Source organism: Zeus faber (genome assembly GCF_960531495.2).
Source record: "Zeus faber genome assembly, chromosome: 19".
Taxonomy (NCBI): domain Eukaryota; kingdom Metazoa; phylum Chordata; class Actinopteri; order Zeiformes; family Zeidae; genus Zeus; species Zeus faber.
In genome coordinates this window covers 13,545,880-13,565,281 of record NC_137206.1, presented here as the reverse complement: position 1 = coordinate 13,565,281, position 19,402 = coordinate 13,545,880, and the positions used below count along the sequence as shown (strand labels likewise).

General features: G+C 45.1%; 1 protein-coding gene across 1 annotated transcript in view; it reads right to left on the bottom strand.

Moving 5' to 3' along the window:
* Positions 1-19,402, bottom strand: part of ctnnd2a (catenin (cadherin-associated protein), delta 2a) — a gene marked incomplete at both ends in the record, with an annotated part of 290,413 nt that overhangs the window by 169,712 nt on the left and 101,299 nt on the right. The window contains 5 exons of the mRNA XM_080020137.1: positions 455-662; positions 1,663-1,720; positions 7,517-7,692; positions 11,748-11,852; positions 13,598-13,632. Coding sequence (XP_079876263.1) covers positions 455-662; positions 1,663-1,720; positions 7,517-7,692; positions 11,748-11,852; positions 13,598-13,632 — 582 coding nt within the window. The remainder of the gene's footprint in view (positions 1-454; positions 663-1,662; positions 1,721-7,516; positions 7,693-11,747; positions 11,853-13,597; positions 13,633-19,402) is intronic.

Sequence of the window (19,402 nt, the reverse complement as noted above, 5' to 3'; positions counted from 1 at the left end):
GATCTCAAAATTGGTACGTAGGTGCCTTTTCCCGTGATGCACAAATTCGCCTCAAGAGCATATCAAGGCTGTCTGATACTGATACATTTCCTGCCATCTCGGAATTTTTTGGAATATTTAATGAAAATCTTCTCATGAACCCATAATTCCAAGTAACACCATTAAGTATGCATGTTCCATGGACATGCCTGAACAAAGCTACCAAAAAAAGCGAAGGGATTTGGTAAAGGAACGTCTGCTATATTATCCAATTAAATTTAGATTTCATGTGACAATATCTAATCTACCGCAAGTAGGACTTTGGTTTAATAGATTCTTGGATCATATAGTTGGTTTTTTTTTTTTAATCAATCAATGGTTCATCAATAGTTAACAAGAGAAATGAATTACATTACGACATCGCTGCTGATGCTACCGCCTTTTTATGTCGGCGTCGGTGCCGGTAAAGCGCTACCTGTAGGACTTGGCCAGCCGGTTAGCGGGGGACTGTTTGCTGGGCGAGGAGGAGGAGGAAGGCAGGCGCTGGGTGGTGGCGTAGCCCGGCGCGTCGGAGGCTGAGCCCAGCCTCTGTAGCTTACTGGGGGAGCCGGACCCCCCTCCGCCCGTCGACAGGGGGGACCTGACACGCTGGGTGGGCAAGGTGGAGCTGGAGTAGTAGATACCTGCACGGGGCGGGTGGGAAGGAGAGAGAAAAAATAGAAACAAAAACAAAAATATTGAAGAAGCGATTGCTGCTCGTGGCGAAAACCGCGGCGGGCGAACGCCGGTGCAAAATCAATACCGAGATTGGGTTTTACAGCAGCCTTTTGGATGGAAGGCGCTGTAAAACCAAAGTAGTAGTCGTCCCTCCATGGCCTCGCCGCGGCTGATAAGCGCATCTCCGGTTGAAGCTATTATTTATGGAACTTTGAAGAAGGAAGCTGTTAACACTTCGAGACTTTACACTGGAGTCAGAGATAGCTTGTCAGAACAAAGGAAAATAAATACTTCCCCCGTGTCCCAAATCACACGCGCGGAGTCTTGGTTGTTCGTCTGTGCGAAGATATAATGCTGGGGGAAGGTTAGACTGTGCGAGACAGCGGGGAGGTTGCCGAGGACTGCGAGCGAGTGATGACAAGGCGTGAGGTAAATAAAATATTATATATACTCGGCTGGAGGTTCGGGTGGAGAAACGAGTATATCATGAGGCCAAAAGTCAAAAGAGTAGATCGCCAAAGCCTTACGTCTCAACTTAAATACCACACATGCTGTCACTGAGCATGAACAATTATAATTCAAGAAACACCTCCAATTAAATATGATTTTAAACGTACAAATGACTAACTAATGATATGTACAGTTGAAACAGCCTGGGTGGTGATGGGGAGTGCTACGGTGTAAATGACTTTTCCCGAACCTGGAAATTGCCACCCTCGATATTGCACCGGTGTCTAATTCAGGTAACACGTGCGACACGACCGCACATGCCTGCGCCCAAGCTCGAAATCGCCAACCGGTGCGATTTATATTTCAATCCTCGTGCCTGTCCATCAGTGTCGCCCTGCATCCCCCTCCGCAGGGCTGATATGTCAGGCTGGTATGTCAGGCTGATATGTCGTAAGGAGGGGAAGCGGAGGAGAGGGGACGACGGGGGAAGGGGAAGGGGAAGTTTTGAGGACTTACCCGGCCCTGCTCCGCTTTGCTGCTGCTGCTGGTGGTGAGCCACTCGGCCGGACGTCACCTAGATGAAGAAGACGGGGGGAGGCGGGGGAGGTGAGATGGAAGGCGGGATTCGAGGGTAAAAAGGGAGGGCAGGCAAAGGCGGAGAGCGGGAGAGCGGAGTCGAGCGGAGTGGAGTGGAGAGAGGGCGGGGTGACATGAGTTGAGGAAAATGGGGGAATACAGAGTGAATAGTGAACGGTGGCCAACATGTAAAGAGTGCACACTGAGCTCAGTGGAGAGGTGAGCTCTTCAGGAACAAAGAGCAGCGGGTAATAAATCCCCAGTAAAGAGGGGACCAAACCACAAAGACTTGAATGAGAAGAGTTCAGATAGCTACACTGTTATTACCTCATTATGAGATATATATATATGTATATATATATATATATATATATATAAAAATAAACAAAATGACTTACTTGAAGTACTATTCTTTTTATTGATATTATTATTGATATTATTGATATTATTATTATTATTATTATTATTATTATTATTAATAATAATAATAATAATAATAATTAATAATAAAAAACAATAAATAAATAAATATAATTAAATATAAACTCACCAAACTTCCCGTTCGTTATCGTTGGTTTTTCACTAATTCCTGCTACAAATGCAGATCGATATGGATCAAAGTTGAACCACGAAATGTCTGAGATGTGCCGGTTCTAACGAGACCCCGACTGTGTCCGTGTGTCAAGTGTTTGTCGTGTGACACTTTTAGGCCGAAAAATGCTAAGGAGAATAATAATAAAAATCCCAGCAATAACAATCCTGCGGGCTGGATAATAATAATAATAATAATAATAATAATAATAATTATTATTATTATTATTATTATTATTATTATTATTATTATTATTATATAATGAAATATCATCATATATTATTATTATTATTATTACTATTATTATTATTATTATTATTATTAGCGGTAGTAGTAGTAGTAGTAGTAGTAGTAGAATTATTAGTATTATTATAACTTAACTTACATTCAAGTAAAATTCAAGCAGGTCAAGTAAAATGAAATTAGAATTTAATGGAGAAGTAAAGAGTAAAATTTTTTTTATATATATATATATATATGTGTGTGTACAATATATACAGTATATATACATATATATATATATATATATATATATATATATATATATATATATATATATATATATATATATATGTTGTGGCGGGCCAAGGGGGCGTGGTCAAGCTGCAGCTGCAGACAGGCGGTGCAGGCTCCCATCTAGGGGCCGCTCAGCTGCTGCGGATCGGGCGAATCAATGGAGGGACTCCGCTGATTCGTCCGATCCAGGACCAGGAAGTAAGGGTTTAGGGTTTGTTTTTCCCCGCAGTGAGGGAGTGCATGCTTGCTGGACACACCTGGCAAGAAGAGTGTTCTGCCAAACACACCGGACACAGCCGGTCATGGCGGGAGTGAACCAAAGCGCCAATCTCATCTCCCCTTTCCCTGTTTGCCTGCAAGCCTTTGATTTGTCCTTTTGGCCCACAAGCCGCCTTTTGTTTTAACTGTTAAATAAATACACGCCAACCGGCGCTGTTTTGCCTCTGCCTGCCTCCTCTCTCTAATTCCCTGGCCCTGGGCCAGAAGAGACCTCCACAAGTGGCACCTGAACAGGGACTGCAGCAGCTGAGCTGCCCCGGGATGGGAGCCTTCACCGCCTGCCTGCAGCGGCAGCTTGACCCTTGGTCTGTCAAGTGTGTATGTGTGTGTATGTGTGTGTGTGTATGTGTCTATATGTCTATGTATATCAACATGCGTGAGTGCGGTGTGTGTGTGTGTGTATGTATATGCATGTGTGTGTGTGTATGTATGTATGTATGTATGTATGTATGTGTGTATATATACTGTATATGTGTAAGAGTATATCTTGGCCCCATGTCCTGATATCAACTCCAGTGCATAATAAGAATTTAACTAATAGAATATATACAACGGTTTGCTGTTGTTTTGCAAAATGTAAGATGGGGAATGTGTCCACAGTACCCCAAAAACTGCATGTGCCTGCGCCGGTAACAGTATGAATTTGAAACAGGCCTGTTAGGACACTGCCGCTACATAAATGGATGAATCAGCCTCTGGCCACCTCGGATGTGCGCTTGTCATAATACATTCTCGCTAATCCACAGAGACAGCGAGGAGAACATATGCTAACATTTCTCAGTTCTGTATGGCATTATGTGGATGAAAAGAGCTCTCAAGGTGATTCAGATGCATTACATACAGTATACCTGCCCCGCCGCAGTCCCCGGTGTGACCTTAGAAAACACTCTCTCCCCACTTCACTTCACAGTATGTACCGCAGGTAGTTGTGCAATAGCACTTGACGGTGCAGCAAACTCACTGGCAAATCAAACAAATCAAACGTGGTTTATTGTGTATTTCCACATTGTAATTTCTTGGTTTATTTATTGTGTATTGCCTCAATTTCAGCTGGTTCTTAAGTTTATTGCATTGCAATTTTCCCTTTTCTTATTATTCTGCCATTTATTAGTCTGTCTGTCTGTCTATCTAACCAGTTTATGGGTCTATCTATGATAATAACAAAACCGTTTATTCTTACTCTTTCACAGTCTCTTTACAAAATAGGGAAATATGCAAATAATCACTGCAAACTAAAGTGGAAAAACTAAATGTTTGGTAAAATGATGAATGAAAATCATGTCGTGGCTTGAATAACAATGTGTAAGCTCAAACTTAGCATTAATGTATACGCAATACATTAATGCTCAGTTTGGGTGTCTATGTTTTTCTGAGTGAAACATTTCGATGCAAATGCATGCTTAAGCCTGTTTCGGTTTGCAAATGCATTATTTAAATGGTAATCCATCCAGATGCAAATGCAACCGTTGCGTGGGGCTGGCTGCTGGTGGGTGAGGGCTCAGCGAGAACCACTAAATTTACGCCAGGAGCCTTACTTTAAAATCAGCGTGTTTAGCTATACTAAATTCTTCTACGCTGAAAAACAGATCATGATGATGATGGAAACCTGAAACATTTTAAGGTCAACATTTGGTGGGGATGGGGGACTTGAAATGCATTATGAATGGCACCTGTTTTCCTGTTAACCTCCATCCGTCTAACGTGTTGGTTTCCTAAATTGAGTGGGATTTTGGAGGACTTTGACCGAATTAAGTATCAACGGGATGAAGTGACTGAGACTTTGTTTCCCAGTCAATGGAACACATGTGAGAACACCTGTAGATCACACATGGGAGGATGTAAGGATGGACTGATGGAATACTGGACAATGACTATCTTCAAGGGAGGGTTGACATAAAATGTATGAATAAATACATCCTATTGAGGGGACTGACAGAAAAAGTGCCCTGCAGAGGGTCAGTGGAGGGAGAGAGAGACTGCCTGTGTTCTCATGCTCTCTTATCCCAACTGTAACACCTCCTTCTCCCTCCAGTATGACACTGGATTTTGGAGGTGCCATGTATCCATGCATTTTAATGCATCAGGGGACTCTTAGGGTTATAAATACAAACCCAAGAGCCGCTGTTAGCTCCGTCTCCATCTTCTCTCTCATACGAATACACACACACGTACACACACACACACACACCAAAACACACCCACCCACCCACCCACACACCCACACACACACACACACACACACACACACACACACACACACACACACACACACACACACACCCCGAAGAGGGTGAGAGTACATAACATAAATATTGCTCATTCACAGACATGCACAATACCCTGCACAGATACGTACTTCCCTATGCATGCGGCCTCATACAAACAACCCTCCAGCGCTGGACGAGCATACACACACACACACACACTCACGCACGCACACGCACACGCACCTGTCTGTCTCGCAGCACTGACTTACATGAAGCCATTGCTTCATGGCAAGCATTACACTGGCCCCATTGCTCTGACAAGCCGAAAACATCACAGCCGAGGAAGTAACACGAACACACACGCACGCACACAGACACACATAGATGTAGAGAGAAAACAGGGATAAAAGGGGAAGGAGAGGAGGAGAAGAAAGAGGGACAGGAAGCCGAATACAACAGGGAAATGAGACTTAAACTGAACCAAGATAAAAAAAAGAGATAAAGTTCCTTTGGCTCCATCTATCTATTTATCAGTCTGTCTGTCTCTCTGTCTCTCTATCTGTTTCTCTCTCTCTCTCTCTCTCTCCCCCTCTTTCTCAGTCACATTTTTTATTCATCATAGGAAAGAATGAAAGCCTCCACCAAACACGTCTCTGAAAGAGGCTTTGGAGGAGCCGCATGAATGGACCTTTTTCACAAAGACAGATAGGACATTCCTCACCTCTCTTCTCCGAAGCCAACACATGCAAACAAACAAAATGAAACACACACACACAGTACACACGCACACAGCCAAACACAAAGAGTGACACAAACCCACGTGTGCATACACCCACATGCGCATAACACAACACAATGCAACCAATAGTCCTACGACTAAACAATGAGTCCCTTTGTTGGTGCTCGCAAACATGCATGGGTGCACATGCAGCGGATGAAAATAGGCAAACAAACAAACAAACAAACAAGCAAAAACAGGTGATTATTGAAATTTCATCAAATTTCAAACAAGTAATCAAAATCATTTCCCTTTCTTAAATTCACCACTGCACACGGTAATCGTGAATGGCCCATTTGCCCTCGATACCGGCGATAGATTTTAATGAAGTGCCGCAGCCGTTCATCAATTTCGATATTAGACATTTAAATGTGTGTATGAGTGTGATGCAGTGAGAATACGTGCCATGGCCAGGCACACATGGCCACGCAGTGTGTGTGTGTGTGTGTGTGTGTGCGCGCGCGTGTGTGTGTGTGTGTGTGTGTGTGTGTGTGTGTGTGTGTGTGTGTGTGTGTGTGTGTGTGTGTGTGTGTGTGCGTGTGTGTGTGTATGTGTGTGTGTCTGGTGTGTGTGCGTGCGTGTGTGTGTTAGTCTTAGTATTGCAGAGTTAAGGAAATTAAAATTGGGAATAATTGGCTCCTGTAGGCTAGAAAGTAATTGGGAGCTTTCTGTCCATAAGCACGCCGCTGTGATTAATCCGTGACTCTTTCTCCCCCTTCTCTTTCAAGTCCTCCGAAAAAGCATGAACTTTGCAGGGATCTCCCGGTGCCGCACTAATAGTCTCGTCTCAATATCTCAAATGGCTCAATTCCTCTCCGACTACGGCTAAGTTATTACCTGTCTCCTTCCCCTAGCTGCCCCCCGCAAAACACGTCTGTATTAGGTCGCAAGTCCCCCCGCCAAACCCAAATTCGGCACAATCGGGATCCGTTCGCAAGGCGACAAAATTCCTCTTGGTAGCAGCTACTTGAAGAAGAGATAAAAATGCACGCGAGGAGAGCTAAGAAAGAGTTGGGGGAAGAGAGAGAGAGATCAAAGTACATACTTTATGGAGAGAGCGGGAGGGGATGGAGCAGTGTGTGAGATGGAAAAGTCCATATTATCCCCTGGTCTATAATCAAAGCCCGCGCGCCGACGACAGCGTATTCCCATCTAATGTGGTAAATATGTGCAATCCAATTCACTTCCAACTCTGTGATCCTCGAGTTTAGCGGCGGCGCCCCCCAAAACCCTCTGATGTCGATTCCTCCCACAGTCCTCACCCTTAGTATTGAGAGTTTTTCCCCCCAAATCGATTCCGGAGCGATAAGCGGCTCACACAAAACACAGAAAGTGCAGATATTCGTCTCCTGTTAACTTCTGTCGGCGCCGCGCCGCCCAATCCCCCCTCCTTCCCCTCGACGTCGTCGTCATCGGTCCTACCTGGTTGTAGCTGTGCACGGCCCCCCCAACCTGCCCGCTGCGCTGCTGAGGGGTTGCCACGGAGATGCTGTCACTAAGGGCGAGGGTCTGGTTGCTATGGTAGCTGGCAGAGTACTGGAGCGAAGCCTCCGGAGTGGAGTTGAGCTGCAAGGAACTCTGGGAAAGCAGGGCAGGTCCTACACAGAGAGAGAGAGAGAGAGAGAGAGAGGGAGTGAAAGGGAGAGAGAGAGAGGGAGAGTTGAGCATTCGTGTTGGTAGGGTGAGGGAGGCCGGGAGGGGGAGAGCAAGAGAGCAGCAATTTAGAGCAGACAGTGTGAGCAGCGCAGAGCTCCGTGAGTTGAAGATGGCATGCATAATTTATCAGCGGAGGGAGAGAGAAACAGAGCAACGGAGAGAATGGGAGGAGGGGGGGGGGGGCGGGAGGGTGGAAAGGAAAGGGTGAAAAGAGAGAGAGAGGGGAGGAAGTTCTAAACAGACAATTGAAATATTTTCTAGGGGGGCTCTGATAGCACAGCCCCGAAGCGTGTTGTGTTACACCTGAAATGTCAGCTTTCCAGCCCTGCCGACCGAGTGGGAAACTTCCCATCGACTACTACCAACACCTCAGACACCTTTCCGGCGGTTAACCTCACCCGGTTACACTTTACGCCTGTATTCCTAATCCCAATATTTAGGGATTCGAGAAGCAGCGATGTGTTTGCCATGGACCAGGATAAACGTCGGACAACCTCCGCTGCATTAGGGAGCGGCGGTCGAAGACACGGCGAACAGCGGAGACCGTGACAGTTGAGATAGCAAACATCGATGAAAACGGTGGAAAATTAGGTTTTGCTTCCGTAGCAGCTCTATCATATTGAGGACATTCTCTGAGGTACTGCACGTACTGCACGTACTGTACGCTGACTGACGGTGTTTAGTGCTTGTGTGCATGCTTACACGTGCAGCCGCGTTATTAGTTTGTGTTTTTTCGGCCTGTGACCTGCGCACTCCGCATCATGTAAATATTTCATTACGTTGCTATTTGCTGACTTTTTCTCCTCCACCCCCATCTGACTTCTAAGCCTTACTGTAGTCGTGCCGCGCCTTTGGGATGGAGAGTTCGATGCACCGGGAAGACGATCGCTCCATCTCCCGCTCCTGCGAGTCGCGTACGGCTGCTCTTGTTTTCCTCCCTTTCCCTTTGGCAAATTCATTTCTGAATATCGCGAATGTGACCTCATAAAGTCTACAATACGTATCTTCCCGGGAGCTCGCTGGCATGTTAGTTTTTCACCCTAAAATAACAAAGACTTGTTATTATTGTATGCCTCTTCCACATCCATCCCATCTCTCTCCCTCGCTCTCTCTCTCTCTCTCCCGCTCGCTCGCTCTTTTATTAAGAATCCCTGTTCTCCCCGCGAGTCCCCGCACGCCAGGAAACCCGGATCGGCTCCTCTGCCTCTCGCCTTCGCAAAACACTTCTCTTTTCTCATCTCAATTCATCCCTCGGTTTTTTTATGAATTATTAAACAGCACTTTGTGTTGCACGGGATGAGCAGGAGCTCCCAAACTCATTATCACTCAGGCTCAGTGTTTGTTAGGCGGCGTGTGTCCGCGTGTGTATTTATTAGCGCATAAGAAGGTGTGTGTGCGTGCGTGCGTGCGTACGGTACCGTGTGCGTAACGGGGAGGGAGACGGATGGGCGTCTACGTGAAAAACGGCGACGGGCGTGGAGATGGATAGGATGGAAAAGGCCGTTTATAACAGTTATAACAGCAAGATATAGCTCACACCTGCCCTCTTCCCCCCGGATTGTAACTCGTAGTTACTGCACAAACCACAGCGGTCAGAGTGAAAGAGCGTGTGGTGAGTGGAAACCGTTGGTAAAATACTTACAAATAGACATGCAAAGACCCACATAAAATTACCGAAACATACACCCACAGCTATTAGACAGGATTGACAAACTGTTTCTTCAATTAAAGCGGTCTCAGCGAGAGAGAGAGCCTGTTTCGCCCGAAATGCGGACGAGCGGCGCAGGGGCGGGGGCGGGGACGGGGGCGGGGGCGGGGGCGGGCCGGCGCTGGGAGTGTCGGCCGCGACGCGGGCGGCCTCCGGTTTGGACTCGGACGTGGAGGCGACGTGACGGAGAGACCCCGGGAACCCACCGTGATCATGATAAGAATTACATCATCTGGGATGTTTTCCCAGACATCCCCGGGTGCTTAAACACACAAACCTTTTTGTTATCTGCTTCGGAGGGGTGTTTTTGGAGGTAATCTTTTAAATATTCCGACCCGGTTTGTGGCATTGTATTATGTATTATGTATTAAAGAAGCCAGGGATGAGAGAGTGAAGAGATACCTGTGATGTCGGCAGGGAAGTAACCACTGGTAATGCAATACTGCGATTCATTGTAGGTTTTTTTTCTTTTCGTTTTTCACCTTCTCAAACACTTTTTCCGGGTTTGTAATTCTACTCCTACTTAAATATTCACAACATGTAATGATGTCACCTGCTCTGCCACAATGTTATTTAAACTTTTTATTTTTTTTGTCTGTCACTCCTGAATGTGTAGAAACGGTGCACTAACATATCCATCACCATTTTATTTCTATGTTTTTTTTCTGCGTTGCTTCTATAGAATGTCTTTTATGCACAGTATATGTACAGTAAAGCACTTTAAGTTGCCCACAAATAATAATAATAATAATAATAATAATAATAATAATAATAATAATAATAATAATAATTACACAAATAAACTCTTGCCTGAAGATTATAATCTTACACTCAAAATATGTTAAGTCGAAAGTTTCATAATTTGCTTGATAAATCTTTTTTTTTTTTTCTAAAGAGCCCACATCATTTATTAAAACGTGACGGAAATTCAGAGTAATTGACAATGTAATAATCAGTATACTCAATATTGTCCATTTTATACTCGAGGAATCACATTTTTTCACACTTGTCAGATGATTCAGGTTCCCCCTAAAAAATGACCGCGCAGGCTCGGTACACATGTCAGGACCCCGTTATTGAAAATGCATTGAGAAATCTGCACGGCACCCAATTCCTAAAATGCCATTCATTACTTAAATATCAGCGGACCTAAAGGTCAGCGGGCGTTAAGGCGAGAACGAGAGCGCGGCGTTCCGATGCCGACGACCTGCAAAGCAAATGCCAAGAACATTTAGCGGGATCCTCATACACAGGCTGCCGGCTAATCATCACATGGATCCGCTCACTGGAAAATGGTACACAGGGGCCGGGACCAAAAGGTCATTCGTCCCGAGGGCCTTAATGGACGAAACAAACCATACATGGGAGGAAGAAAAAAATGTTTTTGAGTTCTTGTGCACAAACGTCCATCAAGACCCAAACCAGTCACTAGTTTGAAGAAAACTCTCCGACTATTCCAGTTATAGCATTTACTTCAACTTAAATGCAGAGTGAATTACAGCTATAGTCTATTCAAGAGATAATTAAAAGTTAACCATACATCATAACATTCCGTGGAACGTTAAAGCTGAAGCAACTTTAAATGATCCTAACGGTGAATGAATGAGACCATCTTCTGCATATGAATTAATGGCCAAATTCAGACCTGGATTTCCAGCGGCAGGTTCAGATCAATAGTAGAGCATCTCACGGTACAATTCAGAAAGTCAGTATCAGTACTTTAAATATCATCTAATTATCAACACGTTTGCGTTTTCATGGGGTTAAACTTGCTCTGGGGTTTGCACCGATCGTTTCTGGTGAGGTGTTTGTCTTGCGCTGCGGGTTCGCTCCCTCGTTTCTTGGTCCCTGGGGGATGAAAGTAGCAGCGACTCTTAAATTCCAGGCGCCAGGGAAAAAAAAACAAAAAACGAATGTGACCCAATTGGATTCCCGGGTTGGCTGGAAAACAACCCCCCCCCCCCGCTGTGGCGTAGCGCGGCTTCGTCTCGAGTGTCAAAGTTCAAGAAATGCAACCCGATGTATAAAAGAACAAAAAAAAAACAAAAAACAAAAAAAACGGCCGAGGTCTCAGCCGCGGTGTAAAATAAAAGATTTCTCTGGATACTTCGGGATAACCAGACACTGTGAATCAATATGTTATTACAGCATAAGCCCCTTTGACGATGCCAGCGTAGGTCAGAGCTTTGTTTTAAGGCCAAAGGAAGTTTGTTTTTTTTTCTTCTTATTTTCATTTTAGTTTGCGGGTGTAGGAACGACAACGACGGCAAGACTCGTCAACGCCCTCACGTTTTTCGCTGTCCAGTATTCCCGATTCCTGGAGGGAGCGGATGCAGGAGTCCACCAGCTCCAAACCGGTCGTCAACTCATCCTCGATGTCCTTCTGTCCATCCGCTTCGAGGAGAGGAGAAGAGAGGGAGAAACAGAGAGAGAGAGGCCACAAAGGGTTTTAGGGGTGCAGAGACGGCAGGCATGGAGGGGGAAACAACGGGCGGCGGCGGGAAGAAGCGGCGAGGGGACGCGGGGAGCGACCGAACCAGGAGCGAGAGAAAGACGGGCGAGTGAAATCCATCTGGGCTGTAAACTCGATCCGCCTGCAGCCGCGCCGCTACGAGCCGGGCGACATTTAGATCGGGCGGAGAGCGAAGGGAGGCGGAGGGGCCGTCCCCCCAAAAGCACTCAACTGAGGATGACGTCGTCAAAAAAGCACCTGCCGCTGCTTTGTCAGAGCATCTGTGTGTGCTTGTGTGCGTGTGCGCGCGGGCATACGTGTGTGTGCGTGCGTGTGTGTGTCTGCCTATCTGGTTTAAAAGGACCCTACACACATTATGCACATTAACACACCCAAATACACAAATATTTTGTGTGCCCCTCGTGATGGACGCTCTCTTTCTGAGGTAAGGCTGTTTGAAGTCCACGTAATTCCCAGCTAATAACTAACTCCAGTGACCCTGTAAACCACCCGCACCTGTATCCGTGTGACTGTATCTGTTCTGGACATCGTGAGCATGAATAAAAACATTTCTCAGCCGCGTCCGTCAGACGGCAGACAGTATTGATTCTGTTAGCCAGAGCGTGCTACGCACAATCAATCAAGTTCAATTTGATCGTTTATTTATTTCATTTCCCTATTATAGACGACGAGCGTGCGCCTGTTGCAATGTTCCTCCAGCAGCCCCGTTATTGACCAGGCGAGCGGCTTTAGAACGGCAACGTGCGAAATGATTTCACGCAACGATACTTGTGATGTTTGCCATGGAGTGCGGGCCTGCAGCTCATATGTCGTATGTGTGTTTGTTAGCATTGTGGTTCCCACCCAAAGCCAGAGAGCAGGAATATAATGTAGGGGGCCGTGCCGAGTGAAGTCCAAGAGCAAAGATTACCAAGGCCGAGCCAAATCCGAGGCCTTCAGGTGGTCTGTCCAACTCAAGCGCAATGGGGTAGGAACTTGAATCAAAGAGTCGCCAAAACCCTCAATCATGTCATTCAAGATTTCAAAGACACAAAAAATTTGAAAACGAATCATTATAATTATATTTTATTACTAATTATAACTATTATCATAGCTTGGTTTAGGTTCAATAATACATAAAAAAAAAAAAATTACAAATAAGCCTGAGAATTAGATCTAAGAAATGATTTCAAGCCCATGCTTCCAATATCGAGTCCCGTCACAAAGGTGCTTGAAAATGGAGAGCGGTCCAAAATGGTGACCTGGTTTGCATATTTTCAAAGTGATTATCGAAACACAAATTAACAGACGATTTGGACTTGACTGGTCTAGAAATAACATTGCGTCCACACGGCCAGCAACGGCCAGAGTCAAGGCCGATACTTGAGACCGAGTCCAGACTGGAGTGCTGACCCTGGTGTGCATCTTGGATGCTGATGATGTGTGTGTGTGTGTGTGTGTGTGTGTGTGTGTGTGTGTGTGTGTGTGTGTGTGTGTGTGTGTGTGTGTGTGTGTGTGTGTGTGTGTGTGTGTTCAGGGGTGAACAGATGCTTACGTGGGTGAGGTGAGTCGTGAGAGCTGACATATTTGAGCAGAAGCTGTGTGTTTAAGAGGAGAAGGACATTTCTGGAGCACTTTTGTGTATGTGCCTGCGTTATTAAGCAACAGTGATCGTAGTGACCCTTACCTTGAGCGTTCCAGCGAAACTGCTCATCTGCCGAACTGCAAGAGAGAGGAAGAGAGAAGGAATTATTGCTTTCTTCTTTTTTTCAGTCCACAGTCATTGTGATTCATTTCATCACTATTATTATTCAGATTCCATCACCCGTGTGTTGTTGCTCATCCATATGCGCTCAGGAAGACCTATTCAATTCAAGCTGTATTCTGTTCTTTTCTACAATTATGATGAGTATTCTGTTTATTTCATGAGGCCTATTAACTTGGGTTGAGTAAAAATCAAGAAAAAAAGGAGAAGAAAAATAGCTTAAAAAGTTCACATTTAAAAGGATGCCAAATAATTGACACGGGCACACGCGCGCGCGCACACACACACACACACACACACAAATATTATAAAAATGCACTCACAAAGGCGGAAAAATTTAAGCACTCGGGCACAAGGAGCCGGTGCAAATGCATTGCTTGTGCTTATCTCCGTTTATAATCCTTCCCATTTAACAGCTGTAGATTGACAGGGTGGGGGTGGGGGTTGGGGTGGGGGGGGGGGGGGGTTTCCAGGAAGAAAGAAGGAAGAGAGTCACAGGAGGGCGGAAACGGACGGATCAAGTAAAAGGGGAGCGCGGGAGACGAGTATTGAGCCGGTCTCGCTCCGTTATCGACGCAGACGAGCTGATACATGAAGACTCTTTCATCCGACCTTATCCGACGGGGCTGTCTGGGTCGCACGGCCCACTTTCCATTCCATTTAGAGAACTTTGTGTTCCAACCTATCGTGTTTAAACCAGCATCTGTCAGGGTTACGCTGTGTGCGCGTGCGCGTGCGTGCTGGCTCCGCAACTTGTGCTGAATGAAAAGTCTCAAAAAAAAAAAAAAAAAAAAAAAAAGACAATTTCGTTTCAAGGAACGGCTCGCCGGTTGTAATGCATCGCGCGCAACTGTCCTTTCAGATACTGGATCAGCGACGATTCCACCTCCGACTTGACCGTCTGATGGCCGGGACTCGGAAGTCACGGTGGGAGGTTTTGATGGGATGGTTAACGTCGGGGAGGGGTTAACAGTTCGACGTTTATTACCATAGAAGGGAAAAGACACAATTCCATATTGAATATAATTGTTATTTTTTCACATATTTGTGAATGTATTGCACATATAAATAAGTTAACAGCTTAATAGAAAGAGACATATGAATCATTTGGGGGAAACAATTCGGTGCAGCTTAACACTCTAGTCTTTTAGGTCGTCATGTGGAATCTAGACTTAATTTCATCAAATCACCTATCATCAAATAAATTTTATTTATCTTTTTTCTTAAAAAAATAAAATAAAAATAAAAAAACACCTTTAAACAAACAAGTTTGCCCCAAAGTTCTTCACTGCGGGCAGGAATACAAAGAAACAACTCAAACATATAAAACACATCACACAAGTAATGCGTATACATAAGAGGAGAAAGGAGAAAAAAATATATATAAAATATTAAAGTGAATTATTCATATACTGTCTGTGAGAGATAAAAAGATACTGTTTTAAAAGATTCAACTGATTCAGCTGTGATAATTTATGATCAGTGGCATAACTGGCTAACCTTGCTTGCTTTTGCATTATTTATTAACCAATATGGAAAGTACAACCACATTGTGAGTAAATTATGCTTTTTGCAGATCGTCAATTTTCAAAATCACTTGCCTGCTCTCTCGGCTCCGGGAAAGCAAATACTCTCGTTTTATTATTATTTGTGTGTTTGTGACTGTCACGCATGACCAAAAAATCGAGGACGAGGAAGAATGTATTACCTTTGTCAAATCACGGCAAGGTGGGAAGAGTTTTTTCACCGACTTAACTTGATCTCAACGGCGGTCTCCGCTATTATGATAACGACTAAATGACACATTCTCGATACATACTTTTCTCCGCCTGTCCATCAACCCTTCCCCTGGAGGTGAAATGGTGAAACATTCCAGAAATACAAAATAAGAGTGGAAAGATCAGGGGAAGCTAATTTCATCCAGCCGTAGAATCATCATAATTGAGGATGATAATTGTATTGTGATTGGATTATCATTGTATGAAATTAAAATCCAGAGGCTCATTTTTGTTGCCAATTTGCCCTTAGTGTGGCGAGCTAACTGGACAGCGTGGACGGCCATCAGCAAGACTCAAATTGTCAACAGGCTGACGACTGCAGTTCCATCTCTAGACCAAGGAGAGAACACAATTGACACTGAAAGGTCAGTGGTAATTTCAGAAACCCGACGGGATTGGTTTGAGTGAGTTTAAAAGATAACCGAAACACCTAGAGGAGGAGCGGCGGTGGCACATCCAAACACGGAGGAAGAGGCGGAAGAACCTTGATTCCACTGATTCAGCTTGAAAGCGGCACGGCAGCAAATCAACGACACGTTTCCAGATAAAGCGGCCTCCAAATAATCCAAGCTCGGAGTATGGAACCAAGTCAGTCGGATGATATCAAAAGGGTGGCGTCAACGCTGCAATTTTGCCGTTTCGATGCAGGGATGGGGGCGGGTGTCGATCGTGGTTCTTCGCCGTTTTGAGGGACGATTACATTCTCGCAAAATCTATGTCTACGGTCAATATTTACCAGGAAACCCATTGAAAAAACCCCAAGATCGTTTCAGAATTCACTCTGCCATTGAAAGGAAGTCCATGTTGGAATTGGACAATAAAATACTTGTTGAGGTCGTCCCATGCTTCCTTGCTCTTTCTTGGTAATTTCCAATTTCCAATTGTCCCGCTGTTGTGTTTCAAGTTCGAATCGATATCTAGAAATGGCCGCCTTGTTTAATAGAGTCCTATATTTGTACAACGTCACACATGGACACAATGAACATATGTGTAGTGAACCCTCCCAACAGTTGGGAAAGTAAGAGAGGAGACTGTCTTATGTGAGAGAGCGAGAGAGAGGGGGGCTTCACAGCCTCAAGAGATAGACCGGAGCACAAACATTAAGAGAGCGTGAGTAAAGAACGGAAACGATCGAGTGCCAGTGAGTATAGCGACATTAAACGCAGCATTATTCCGCAGCGTTGCACTCCCCTCGCCTGTGACATTGCACTTCGCATAGCGGCGCCAACCGCCCTTCCCCCCTCTCTCTCTCTCTCTCTCTCTCTCTTCAAGCCACGGGCTGTTGTACTGATGAGACAGTGTCTCTGTCCGACTTTCCCGGCCGCCAACGAGTCATCGAGCCAGCTCAACAAACAGCATCCTCTGTCTTCCTCAAGATGAAGTCGCAGTCATAGTTGCGGAAAAGCTCCCAAGTTTAATCTGCAGTTAGGTCCAAAGCAATGTCGCGCCCTATATTAGTATTCCATCCAATCTTTTATTTTCTGTTTTATTTAACGTTTATTTGACCTGGCAATTCATTAAGAACAAATTCTTATTTGCAGTGGCGGCCTGGCAAAAGGCAAAGCCTCTTGAGGGAGGGGGGTGTTAAAAGTTAAAAAGACAGCGCACACATGCAAACATTTCCAACCCACCCACTACTTACACAATCACAAACAAACATTCTCGCAGCAAGTGGGCAAGAGTATTCACGCTACAAGTAAGCAGCCTACAAGCAAGGGTTAGGGAATATTAGTAGGTCGGGAAACAACTGCATGTACTGTATCAGTGAGAATGTCCATAATAGAATCCTTGAAATCTGACTCAGGGATGCGATTGTCCAGCTTCCTTGCTCCTTGCAGATTGTTCCAGTCTCTGGCTGCAGCAGACCGGAACGACCATGATGGCTGAATACGGAATTTGTTTTGGGAACTTTCAACAGAATAATATGGTGAGCAGAACGGGTGTTGTAGGCAGCAGATGTATTCTGAAACAAGTGACACAGGTAGGGGGACAAACCAAGGAGGGTTTCGTACAAATGCATGAACCAGTGAATATTACGACGTGTGTGCAAGGATGGCCAGTTGACAGAGGAGTATAGAGTGCAGGGCTGGGTTTTAAAAAGGACATTTGTAGTAAACCGGATAGCAGAGTGATAGAGAACATCAAGCTTCTGGAATGAGCCGCTGCATGCCAACCTATATATAACATATATCACCATAGTCGAACATGGGAAGAATTGTCATTTGGATAAGAGTTCGTTTAGGAGAGAGAGTGGAGGAGGAGCGCATTCTGTAGCACAAATTGCTGAAAAAGTTCATGCTGCTAGGATAGAAAGGTGTCAGAACACACAGTGCATCACAACTTGGTGTGTATGGGGCTGTGTAGCCACAGACCGGTCAGTGTGTCCATGGTGACCCCTGTCCATCGCTGAAAGCTCCTACAATGGGCACATGAGTGTCAGAACTGGACCATGAAGCAATGGAAGAAGGTGGCCTGGTCTGATGAATCACGATTTCTTCTACATCATGTGGATGGGCGGGGTTAAGATCCGATCTGACGGAGCATCTGTGGGATGTGCTGGAACAACAAGCCCGATCCATGGGGGCCCCACTTCACAACTTACAGGACTTAAAAGATCTGCTGCTCACGTCTTGGTGCCAGATACCGCAGGACACCTTCAGAGGTCTTGTGGAGTTCATACCTCCACGGGTCAGAGCTGTTTTGGCAGCAAGAGGGGAACTTCACACTATTAGTGGTTATTAGTGGTGGTTTTAATGTTGTGGCTGATCGGTCTGGATAGCCACGCCTCACGCCAGGCAGTGTTTTTTTTGTTGAGGGAGCACTGCAAGCTCATGGTCGACTGCGTCAAGTTTTTATTCTTATTTTCTCAACATACTTATTAACAATGGCACTAAAAGGTCCCAAAACAAATCCCATGCATCATTTACACAGGGGATCAGGTCATGTAAACGACTCTAAACCAGGTAATGTAAAAAGTGTTGAAGTTTTTAAGCATTTGTTTACAAATGATCAGACTGTTTAGCAGAGCCGTTTCATCGAACATAAGCAATATTGCAGTGGTTGCTAATATCATTGCAAAACACACCAGACTGGTACATACGGGGGGAGTTTGTGAAGATAACATCAATCAACTTGGCATTTTCAGGATTTTTGGGGTCATACCTAGTAAGGACGGGTGTGATTTGATGGAGATTGAGGGAGTCAAATTGCCGTAGTACTTTGTCAGGTGGCTTAAGCATGTCCCATTTGATGTCACCAAAGAGAATGAGCTCTGATCTGGTGAAGGGAGCCGGGCCGCTGTTTAATTCTGCGAGGGTACAAGATGGTGCCGATGGAGGGCGATAAGAACCAGCCACTGACAATGAGTAACTATACCATAGCTCGATCTTCAGAACTCGGTCAAACTGATTTGGATAGATTTCGCTAGGGCAACAGAGCGCTGAAGGTGTCCTTTGGTAGAATAATTGACACCCCCCGTCAGCTTTAGAAGACCTATTCTGCCTGAACAGATTGTAACCTGGCAGATGTTCTTCAGAGTAGGAAGTGAACTTTCCAAACCAAGTCTCAGTTACGACTAGCACCTCAGGATTGGAACCATGAACCCAGACTTTCAATTGATGCATTTTAGGTAATACATTTATTGCGTTAATGTGCAGGAAGCCCGGGTTTTTTCGGGGCACAGAAATAACCAAAGCTAAGATTATTTGTAGTCAATCCGAAAATTTGCAGCAGGGCCAGGGTGGACGTGTACATTACCCCAAACATAAAGCAGTAGGACAATCAGTGCATGACAGAGAATAGTGAGAGCGCTATTGTGGCGCTTTTTAACTACAGATTTTAGAGCATCAGATGGGAGAGCATTGTTGATCCGCATTACACCTGTGCAGCTGGAGGTGGTGCACACAGATCTGTGTGTTTGGTGAGCGGCTGGGGATCAGTTGCTACTTCC